Source organism: Glycine soja, chromosome 19 (genome assembly GCF_004193775.1).
Source record: "Glycine soja cultivar W05 chromosome 19, ASM419377v2, whole genome shotgun sequence".
In the NCBI taxonomy this organism is placed as follows: Eukaryota; Viridiplantae; Streptophyta; class Magnoliopsida; order Fabales; family Fabaceae; genus Glycine; species Glycine soja.
In genome coordinates this window covers 16,086,327-16,098,218 of record NC_041020.1, presented here as the reverse complement: position 1 = coordinate 16,098,218, position 11,892 = coordinate 16,086,327, and the positions used below count along the sequence as shown (strand labels likewise).

General features: G+C 36.2%; 1 protein-coding gene across 1 annotated transcript; it reads left to right on the top strand.

The window, feature by feature from the left end:
- The first annotated feature begins 261 nt into the window (after window positions 1-261).
- On the top strand, window positions 262-882 carry LOC114398628. The gene has a single exon (XM_028360803.1). The coding sequence runs from the start codon at window positions 262-264 to the stop codon at window positions 880-882; it is 621 nt and encodes a 206-aa protein (XP_028216604.1).
- Window positions 883-11,892: the final 11,010 nt, after the last annotated feature.

The window sequence follows — 11,892 nt, the reverse complement described above, 5'->3', positions numbered from 1 at the left end:
GAGTGACAAATCAAAGGAGATGATGAGAAGTAATACCAAGGCCCAGCAGACTGAGGAACCTTTCGTGGACTCCAACCCAGCTTCTAAAGGTCACCCTCTGTCTTCTTTATACAAGGACCCTATACAGCTGCAATGTGACATCTTGAAGGAAATGGGCTTGTCTTATGAGGAAGAAGATAGCAAGGTTAAGGGGCTGCTGCTGGATATGGAGAATAAAGATGATTTGATTGCAGCAGAGAAGGGAATTAAATCTCAGCAATTATGATAATTCTCTCCTATAATTCTAGAGGTTTGGGGAGGGGAGTCGAGTGGGCTGCTGTTAGAAGGCTCATTGTAAAGCACAAAGTGGATCTTGTCTGCCTCCAAGAAACCAAGAGGGAGAACTTTAATAAAAGTATTTGCCAGGCCATTTGGGGAGACTCCACTGGTCATTGGGATTTTGTTCCATCTGTGCAAGCTGCTGGTGGCCTTTTATGTATGTGGAATAACTCCACCTTTGTGGTAGAAAGGAAGGAAAAAGGTAGAAGCTTCTTAATGCTTGAAGGCACATGTTGTAGTAATAATCAGAAGTTGATATTTGTCAATGTTTATGCTCCTTGTGATCTGGTTGGGAAGAAAGCTTTATGGGATGAGTTGAGGCAGCTGAAGGCTTCTAATCCTAGTGGAATGTGGTGTTTCCTTAGGGACTTCAATAGCATTAGAAGTTCTCAGGAAAGAATCAGCTTATCTCAAAGAAGGGCAAATCCTTATGACATTGCAGCCTTTAATCAGTGGATTGATGATATGGAGCTTCCGGAAATTAAATGTTATGGGAATAGCTTTACTTGGATTAGGCCTAATGGCTGTGTGAAAAGCAGACTTGATAGATTCTTGGTCTCATAGAATTGGCTATCTCTTTGGCCTGAGAGCTGCCAAACTGTCCTTCAAAGGAACCTCTCTGATCATTGCCCGTCTATATTGCAAACTAACATGGTGGACTGGGGCCCAAAGCCCTTTAGGGTGTTTGACTGGTGGCTGCAGCAAAAGCGGTACCAAAAAATGGTGAGGGAGGCCTGGAAAAAGGACCAGCAGGGGGGCTGGGGGGGTATTGCCCTTAAAAACAAGTTGAAGAACTTAAAATCTGTTATAAAATAGTGGAGCAAAGCAGCGGGGAATATTAATCCTAAGAAGGTCCTTAATATTCAGCAGAAGCTAAATGAAGTGGAGGATCTAGCTGCTCATCGAAATCTGACTGATCAAGAGATTAAGGATAGAACTTTACTTCAGTAGGAGTTATGGAATGCCTCTAATGCTTTTGAATCTTTATTGAGACAAAAATCTAGGGCCAGATGGCTGAAGGAGGGGGACTACAGCACTACTTACTTTCACAAATACATGAATTTCAGGAGAGCTTATAATAATATTCCAGGTATATTTATATATGAGGAGTGGATCCAGTAACCTGATGCAATGAAAAATGAAGCTGCCAACTTCTTCCATAATAGATTCACTGAGCAGATGCATTCTAGACCTACCTTGGATGGATTTCACTTCAAATCTATTTCTTAGAGGCAAAGAGAACAGCTGACTGTCCCATTCTCTGACAAAGAGATCAAACAAGCAGTGTGGAGTTGTGGAGGGGATAAGTGTCCTGGGCCTGATGGCCTTAACTTAAATTTTATTAAGGAATTCTGGGATGTGTTGAATCCTGAGTTTAGAAGATTCGTGGATGAGTTCTATGCTCATGAAAGCTTTCCTAGAGGCTCCAATGCTTCCTTTGTGGCTTTAATTCCCAAAAAGTCTCACACATAGTCCCTAAATGATTACAGGCCCATATCCTTGATAGGCTGCATGTATAAAGTCATAGCTAAGCTTTTATCTAATAGATTAAGGTTTGTTATGGATGAACTCATTGATGAAAGACAGTCAGCTTTCATTAAAGAAAGACATATACTTCATGGGATCCTGATTCTTAATGAGGTGGTGGAGGAAGCAATGAGAAGCAAGAAGCCAGCAATGATTTTCAAGGTGGATTTTGAAAAGGCCTATGACTTAGTGTCTTGGTCCTTCTTGGATTATATGTTGCTTAGATTGGGTTTCTGCCAAAAATGGAGAAGATGGATCTCAGCTTGCCTACATTCAGCAACCATATCAGTTTTGATTAATGGTAGCCCATCTAAGGAGTTCAACCCCTCAAGAGGCTTGAGGCAAGGAGATCCTTTAGCCCCCTTGCTCTTCAATATAATTGGGGAAGGTCTCACTGGTATGATGAGGGAAGCAGTTCACAAAAATCTTTATAGAAGCTATCTAGTTGGAAAGAAGAGAGAACCTGTTAATATTCTGCAGTATGCTGATGATACTATTTTTGTGGGTGAGGTTGATTGGTAGAATGTTCATGCTATAAAGGCCCTGCTTAGAGGCTTTGAATTGGCTTCTGGCTTGAAGATTAACTTTGCTAAAAGTCAATTCGGGATCATAGGAGGTGGAGTTAACTGGGGTTTGACAACAGCTAATATCCTGAACTGCAGTCAAATGAATTACCCCTTTCATTATTTAGGCATTCCCATTGGTGCCAATCCTTCCAGTCTGATGGTTTGGGAGCCTCTCATTACTAAATTCAAAACAAAACTATCCAAATGGGCCCAGAAAGATATATCCATAGGGGGGAAGGTCACACTTATCAATTTTGTTCTCAATGCTCTTCCAATCTATCTTCTTTCCTTTTTCAGGATTCCCCAAAGGATAGTCCAAAAATTAATTTCCTTACAAAGGAAATTTCTGTGGGGAGGAGACAATACTCATAATAAAATTCCTTGGGTGAAATGAGATGATATTTGTCTGCCCAAGAATGAGGGGGGATTGGGTATAAAGGATATTTCGAAGTTCAATGTAGCCTTGTTGGGTAGATGGATATGAGCTTTTGCATCTGGTCAGCAGCAACTTTGGGTAAGAGTTCTAATCTCTAAATATGGTGGATGGCTTGAGTTCCAGCATGATACAGATAAGAGGGGATTTTCTCATTGGTGGAGGGACCTTAGAAAGATATTTCACCAGTCAGATCACAATATCTTCAAGCACCAATTGACTTGGAAGGTGGGATGTGGGGAAACAATCAAATTCTGGACAGACAAGTGGCTAGGGGAAGATTATACCCTTGAACAGAAATATAATCAGCTTTTTCGGATTAGTAGGCAGCAAAATTCTCTCATCTCAAATATGGGAGAATTTAATTATGATAGTTGGGAATGGAACCTTAGATGGAGAAGGAACTTATTTGATCATGAAAGTGATTTAGCAGCCCTTCCTATCTACCTACTGTCATTCTTCAAAATTCCTAAAAAAGTGGTGCATAAGGTAGTATCTATTCCACACTTGGTCTTGGTTAAATGGAATGGAGACAGACTTCCATCTTCAGTTTTTTGTAGTGCAAAAAAAAAAAAAAACAATCATGCAAGCATATTTGAAAACTTAAAATACGAATAACTCAAGTTAAAATCAATTCATTTTTTACAACTGTGAACAAATTAACTAAGGTACAGTAGGCAAATTTGTTTTCACTAATATTAGTAGGTCATCACCACTGCAGTAGAATTTAAGTTAAACTTAGATAAGTACCTTATGAAGAGGCCAGCTACCTTGTCACAGCTAACAAGTCAGAACTGAACAAATTTCTGCATGTATAATTGAACAAATTTGTTATCAAACTTGTGTGTGTGTCTTTGTATGATGAGTGTGTGTGTGTGTGTGTCATGAGTGTGTGTCTGTGTGTTTCTATCATACGTGTGTGTGTGTGTGTCATTAGGGTTTGTGTGTGTGTGTTTCATGACCAATTTTTCTTACTGGCAATTCAGTGGCAGTGTATTGCTTAGGCTTCCGTCGAAATGAAAGGAAAATCAACGAGTCTGATAGAACAACTTCAGTCTTCACTCTTCACTAGTTGAACACAAATAAAAAAAAATTAAACTACTTCAAGGATAAATAAAAGATTCAGAAGCAGCAGACCTAGATTGTCTAAGCTATTTTATAATGGGCAGCTATAGTTACAATGATGATGAAATGAACTATAGAAAAAAAAAAGTATAAAATACAGAAGAATAAAAAAACAATTAAGGGCAGAACTCAAAAGCTTTTAGCCATGCTGCTTGGAATTTAATCAATTAAGGGTTGAACACTTGTTCTTCAATTGTAGCAAAACCCTCCCTTTATGGTGGGAATCAATGTCCTGGGTTAATCTTATCACTGTAATGCCACAAAATCATAAGGACCATTTTCTGCAACATGGAATGGAGGTAGCAGATGGAGTCAGGTCCAAAACCTGGAAATGCTGGTGGATTGCTTTAGCTTGGACAATATGGCACCATAGAAATAAGATGGTGTTCCAAGATACAACTTTTCATGGAACCAAACTGTTAGAAGATGCCCTATTCCTACTATGGTCGTGGATCAAAGCAATGGACAAGGATTTTACTCTTCATTTTAACCAATGGTCCTCTAATCTTAAGGAAGGTTTTAGGAACTAGGAGGCGTTAACTCTTAAACTCTTAAACTGTTACTAGAACACAATAAGGGTAAGGGAAACTGTTAAACTCCAATAATAGGCGTTAACTCTTAAACTCTTAAACTGTTACAAGAACACAATAAGGGTAAGGGAAACTGTTAAACTCCAATAATAGGCGTTAACTCTTAAACTGTTACAAGAACACAATAAGGGTAAGGGAAACTTCACTAAGGAGAAGAAGCACAAAGTTGTCACGATGCTCGAGTTAAATATGAGATACCCTAGCCATGTTTAGTTCACTAAGTGTGCGATACATGAATGCAATCAAATATTCATACAGGATTAGACCAAACATACCTACGTGAGGTGGCGAAGGAGAAGAAGCACAGACTTCTGACGATGCTCAAGTGCGACGAACACGATGCTCGACCTTAGACAAAATGATGGTCAGATGGAGAACATACAGCTTCAAGGTAGATGGAGAACAAAGAGAGCAAGAAAGCTTAGATGGAGAAGAAGACAGAGAGAAGGACAAGACAACGCGAAGGAGATGAAACATACCTAGGTATGGTGGCGAAGGAGAAGAAGCAGAGACTTGTGACGATGCTCGAGTGCGACGAACACGATGCTCAGATGCAGACAGGGACGGTTTCGCTAAACGGAGATTAGAAGAAGAAGAGAGCGCGAAAGCTTAGATGGAGAAGAAGACAGAGTGCCAGCTTCTTAGGGCTCACCATATTTTTTAAAATATAACTTCAACACCGGTTTTAAAAAAAACCCGATGTTAACAAAATGATGTTAAGGTTAACATCGGTTTTCTGGAGAAAACCGATGTTAACATAACAAACGTTAACATCGGTTTTCTAAAAACCCGGTGTTAATAAACATATGTTAACATCGATTATTTAAAAATCGATGTTACTAATAAATGTTAACATCGGTTCTCCAATAACCGATGTTAATGAACTTCGTTAACATCGGTTTTTCACAAAACCGATGTTAACGTATACACGGTATTTACAATTATGCCACCGCGCATATGTTAACATCGGTTTTTTTAACAACCGATGTTAACACACCGATGTTGAATCCGCTTTTTGTAGTAGTGTTGAGATGCTTACTTCCACTCTCGGTGGTGACCAACGGTGCTAGATAGAGGGGGCAGTGAACTTTAAAGAAGCGGGAAACTTGTTTACTTAAAAACAATGTTAGCCGAAATATTGTGTGATAATAAATTTTATGTTAAATAATAAAATAATTTCAAAATCTTGTTTTGTATCTTTTCCTAGTGTAAAAACCAAACATTACATAGTACAAAGGGTAATATAGTAAAATTTACATTATTTTATCCAACACATAAACAAATCAAATAAGATACAACACAAAGTTATTTATACTGTACATTAACCACTAAATAATACACAGTACAAAAAATTATCATGTAACTCAACTACTTATTCAATATTATTTTGTCTATCCTATCTTAGCAAATTAAACGCACCCTTAAATTTCTTGTTTCTAATCACCAAACCAACCTTATATGCTTTTGTAGAATGTGCAAATCTCAAAAAACAAGGGGTCAAAACTAGAAAGCAAATATTATTTTGGGACAGCAATGTGCGAACATTTTTTTTGTTGGTCCGTGAATGTACTATTTGATACTAGTGAATATATATATATATATATATATATATATATATATATATATATATATATATAATAAATGGTATGATATGAAAAAAAATATTTCAAAAAAAAACCTAGTGATTTAATGTTTAAAACGTTGGAATATTAAAAAATTATTGTATCCAGATGCTTTCCTGCATTATGCCTGTCCATCCTCTCTCCCGCACTGTTGTAGACCCTTGGATCAATCCTGCGGTTAAGAAAAACTTGTCTCTTTTATGTTCATCCCAAAAACAAATGGTATATAATAATAAAATGAGAGTTCCCTTATGTTAGGGATATGCAATGTTTTTTTATTTTACATAATGTTAAAAATGAAATGAATCTATTTCATCAAAGAAAATGTTAGAAAAATAAAATATATTAAATTAAAATATATGTTAATTTGGATATAAAATTTAAAACCAATTCAATTGAATATGAACGAAATTAATTAGACCCAATCCCTTAAGTTAGTTAATATCATTCGTTAAATGTAAAAAATATTAAAAAATGAATAATAATCACTAAAGTATATTTTTAATTTGGATATAAAATTAATAATTAATTAAATTAAAAGTAATAATAAAGAAAAGTTTTTCTTAATCGTATGATTGATCCAAGAGTCTACAATAGCGCTGGAGGGAGGATAGAGAGGCATAACAAAGGAGAGGGATCTAGATCTAAAACTAGTGGGTGGTGGAAAAATCCAATCAGAATAGGATTATATATTATTGAACCCGAGTTCATAAGATCTCGTTATATTTATATACGTAAGAATAATTTATTTAATGTCTAATTCCTATGATGTATAATTTTTTTTTAAATTGATTTTCTTAAATTAATTGTTACTACCCAATTGGAAAACACCCATAACCTTAAAAAAAATATAAAAACGAAACATAAGTGGGTTGATGAAGGTAATATGTGTCATATAATAAATAAAAGCCAATGGCCACTATCAGTTCATTATGCTCTTCATAGTTGAAAGGGGCTCTTTTCTTTTTCTTTTTTTTATTTGTTTGGGTGGTGGGACACGTTTTGTTATGAAATTTTCTTATTCATCTTTATCTTTGTAGGCAATTATTGAATGTTGCTATCATTGCATGTAGGTACGTGACAGCTATCATGGTCCCTGATGACTATTGTTATCGTGGATCTCGTGGCGTGAATTGTTTTCTTAAAAAAAAACTTCTTGTATCAAATTTATATTTATATAACTTTATAAAATGATTACCATGTGTTGGAACTTATAAATTTTAAGTCTTGATTGGAGTTAACAATTAGGATAAAGGGTTTTTCTTTTGGTCTATGAACCTTTTATTTTTTATGAAAGCTTTGTAGGAGGTATATAAAAATCTGTATATGGTTTGGGTACTATTTGTAGCACTTTGAACATATATTTTTATATGGTTGAAATATTACAAGTGGTCAGGATGTGGTCGTTTACAGTAATGATAATGGTACCGTGAAAATTTCGTTTGTGGGCAATTACAAGAACTCCAACGATCTAATCGGCGAGTGCTGGAAGAAGGGAAACTAAAAGGAAGTTGCTACGTGCACCCAACATTATTGTTGGGGCATCTAACAAACAGTGAAGTGACGAAACTGCCCTTCAGTAAATCTAATTCCGGAAGACGCTTTTTCCAGAAACATTCCGGAAGACCCTTTTTCAGGAAACTTTCCAGAAGAACCTTTTTCCGGAAGATGAATTTGTGATTTCCGAAAGTACTCAGAAACTCCTTCCGGAAGGACGTCATCCGGAATGTTTCCGGAAGAAGCTTCTTCCAGAAGATATCCTTTTACTTCCGAAAGAAGGATCTTTCGGAAGTTAGCTTTTTTTTTTTTAAATGTTTTATTTTGTGATAAATTACTTTTAATGAATAAACTAAATTATAAAATAATTAATATTATTATACATAAATAATTAAATAATTAGTGATCATAATTATGACTAATATTTATAATTTGTTTTTTACGCGCATGTAAAATATTATTTTGTGTGACAATTTAGTATAATTTAAACCATAAAAATTAATTAATTCATAAATTTTATTAAAAATACAAATTTTTTATTATGATAACATTTAATTTTTATTACAAAAGTTAATATATAATAAAAAAATGATTATTATTTTATAACAAAGTGAAGAAAAAAGAATTTTCATTTTATAATAATAAGTAAAAATAAAATAATATTTAATGCATATGTAATGACGATTTTGCCCTTGTGTAATTTTCTTTAAATTAACGCGTTCACGCTTCCATTTTCACGCTTCCTTTACTCAGTTTTTTACTGCGCATTCTTCCTTCTCTGCTTTCTTTCTTTCGTTTTGGTTGGTTGTTGTTGCTTTCGGTGGTGATCCCTTTTGCGCTTTCCATTGGTGGTCCCGGGAAGTATTTGAAGATTTGGTGGTCCCGTGTTCCGCATTTGAAGTTTTGTTAGTGATTGTTCTTCCTATTTCGTCGGAGGTACGCATTTATGAATATTTTTTTCGTTTTCCGGCTAGTTTTTAGAGAAGAAAAACAGTAAAAACTGTATCCGGAAGAAATTTTAGACACAGCAAGAGGAAGGTCCGGAATGAGAATGTGAGTAACTTCCGGAAGACCTTATTCCGGAATGGTAAATTATTAGCAAATTTTTTTATTTCTGTTTTATAATTTATATATATATATATATATATGTTGTGGATTATTGGTTTAATTAGGTATAATGGTATAATATTAAATGATTTAGGTAACTTAATTGTATAATGGTAGAAAAATGTTTTATTAGTTGTTTATTATAGTGATAAGTTTAGTTTAAGTAAATAATGTAGTTATAAATTTAGAATATATTTGTATTAGTTGTTAGTATGTTTGTTAGTTAATAAGTAGTCAATTTATGGATGTGGTTATATGATAATTTGAATATACTTGTGTATGATGCATATGTGCTGTTAATATGTTTGTTATTTAAGGTGTAGTAAATTTTTTGATGTGGTTATATGATAATTTGAATGTACTTGTGTATGATGCATATGTCCTTAAGATGGATGAAGATCAATGGAGGTATGACTTTGCGATGTCACAAGAAGTTCATATGGATTATGATTATGATAATCAAGAAGAATGTGGGGTGAATGAACCACATGTGGATTGTTGAAATGCTTTTAATACGTCTCAGGTAATCATAGATAATTTGAGTCATTTGGTTGAATTGATGTTTTGTATGAAAATTAATATGTTAGGGTTGCGTTGTAGGTATTCGCTACTCGAGATGATGTTTTGCAATGGGCTCGAACAGTTGCCCATGAAAATGGATTTGTTGCGGTTATTATGAGGTCTGACACAGAGATCGGTAGCAGAGGAAGAAGTTCATTTGTCTTAATTGGGTGTGAAAGGAGTGGTACGTACAAGTGTAGAAATAAAGAATTTGTTAGAAAAGACACAGGGAGTAGGAAATGTGGTTGTCCCTTCAGGCTTCGTGGGAAACCAGTGCATGGAGGGGAAGGTTGGATGGTGAAGTTGATCTGTGGGATTCACAATCATGAATTGGCGAAGTCCTTAGTTGGACATCCATACGCCGGGCGATTGACTAAGGAAGAAAAGAAAATTATTGCTGATATGACAAAGTCGATGGTGAAACCGAAAAACATCTTGCTAACGTTGAAGGAACACAATGCCGACAGTTGCACCACGATAAAGCAAATTTACAATGCAGGAAGTGCATATCGTTCTTCAATAAGAGGAGTTGATACCGAAATGCAGCATCTGATGAAGCTTCTCGAACGTGATCAATACATTCATTGGCATAGATTGAAGGATGAAGTTGTGGTGCGTGATCTGTTTTGGTGTCACCCAGATGCAGTAAAGTTATGCAATGCATGTCATCTGGTGTTTTTTATAGACAGTACCTACAAAACAAACAGATACAGACTCCCACTACTTGACTTTGTTGGAATGACACCAACGGCGATGACATTCTCTGCTGGGTTTGCATATCTGGAGGCTGAGCGTGTTAATAATATTGTATGGGCTTTGGAACGATTTCGAGGCCTATTTTTAAGAAACGATCGCCTCCCTCTTGTTATTGTCACTGACAGAGACCTAGCACTGATGAATGCAGTGAAAACTGTGTTTCCCGAGTCTACTAATTTGTTGTGCAGGTTTCATATCGATAAGAATGTGAAGGCGAAGTGCAAATCTTTAATCGGGGAAAAAAATGTGTGGGACTATGTAATGGATAACTGGGGTACTTTGGTTGATTGTCCGTCCGAACACAAGCTCCATGAGTCACATCAGAAGTTTCAAGTTGCTTGTTCGCCTTGGCCGATGTTCATTGACTATGTTAACGACACATGGATTATCCCTCACAAGGAAAAATTTATTACATCATGGACGAATAAGGTCATGCACCTAGGCAACACAACAACAAACAGGTATTAAGAACTGATTTTATTTGTTAGTAAGGATTAGTATTAAATGGTACTTAATTGATGTATATTTTCATGTTTGTTGTGTATTTTAAATGTAGGGTTGAATCAGCTCATTGGGCTCTCAAAAGAGTACTACAAAATAGCGTTGGAGACCTATGTAGTGTTTGGGATGCCATGAACAACATGATCACGCTGCAACACGTCGAAATTAAAACATCCTTTGAAACCAGTACGCATGTGGTTGGGCATGTATATAAAAAAACCTTATACAAGAGGCTTCTTAGGATGGTTTCAAGGGATGCTTTAAATCAGATTGCTTCTGAGGTTGATCGTCTACGTTATCTCGACAACAATCTCTCTTCTTGTGGTTGTGTGATGAGAAGCACGCACGGTCTTCCTTGTGCATGTGAGCTTTCTAGGTATACTACTGGCAACATTCCATTGGAGTCAGTCCATCTTTTCTGGAGGAGACTTTGCTTTTCAGACCAAGGGTTATGTGAGACGGAAGTCACCATCAAGGAAGAGATAGTGATCATATCTAAAAGGTTTGATGAACTTGATGTGGCTGGCAAAGTAACTCTGAAGAGTAAACTTCGAGAAATTGCATACCCTGATCATAACTCTATGTGCCCTCCTCCGTCAAAGGTCAACACTAAAGGTGCACCGAAGAAACCGATGCAAAGAAGTCAAAGATCCACAAAGCGTGATCCGTCTTACTGGGAGTATGTTGATGTTTTTCATTCTGTTCAAAGCAGCAACTCTCCAGTGAAACGAAGTGCATCATGTTCTCAACCGCCTCAGCCAACAAGGATCATCCCGATGTTGGATCAATTTGCGTCATTCTTTCAAGGTTTCATTCGTGACGTTGTGGATGTGAAAGCGGACGGTAACTATGGATATCGGTCCATTGCCGCTTTATTAGGTATGGGGGAAAATTCGTGGCCGTTAGTGCGTAATGAATTGATTAAAGAAGTTGGCAAGTGGTCGCATGAGTACATGAATCTCTTCAGTGGTACAGAGAGATTTGAACAATTAAAGTTGTCCCTACTTGTTGATGGCTTTTCAAAGGTATGTTTTTAGGTTAATTTTTTTAATAACAATGTTTAAATTACTTACATGTGTATGTTTGGTTCATTCAGGTTAGTGTGGACAAGTGGATGGATATAACGGACATGGCATATGTGATTGCTTCACGGTATAACGTAATCCTTGTATCGTTGTCCCAACAACAAAGCATGACATTTTTCCCTCTTAGAAGTCAACCACCACCTGATTCTTCTGGCCACCTCATCATATGTGTCGGTCACGTGTTTGGAAATCATTTTGTTCAGG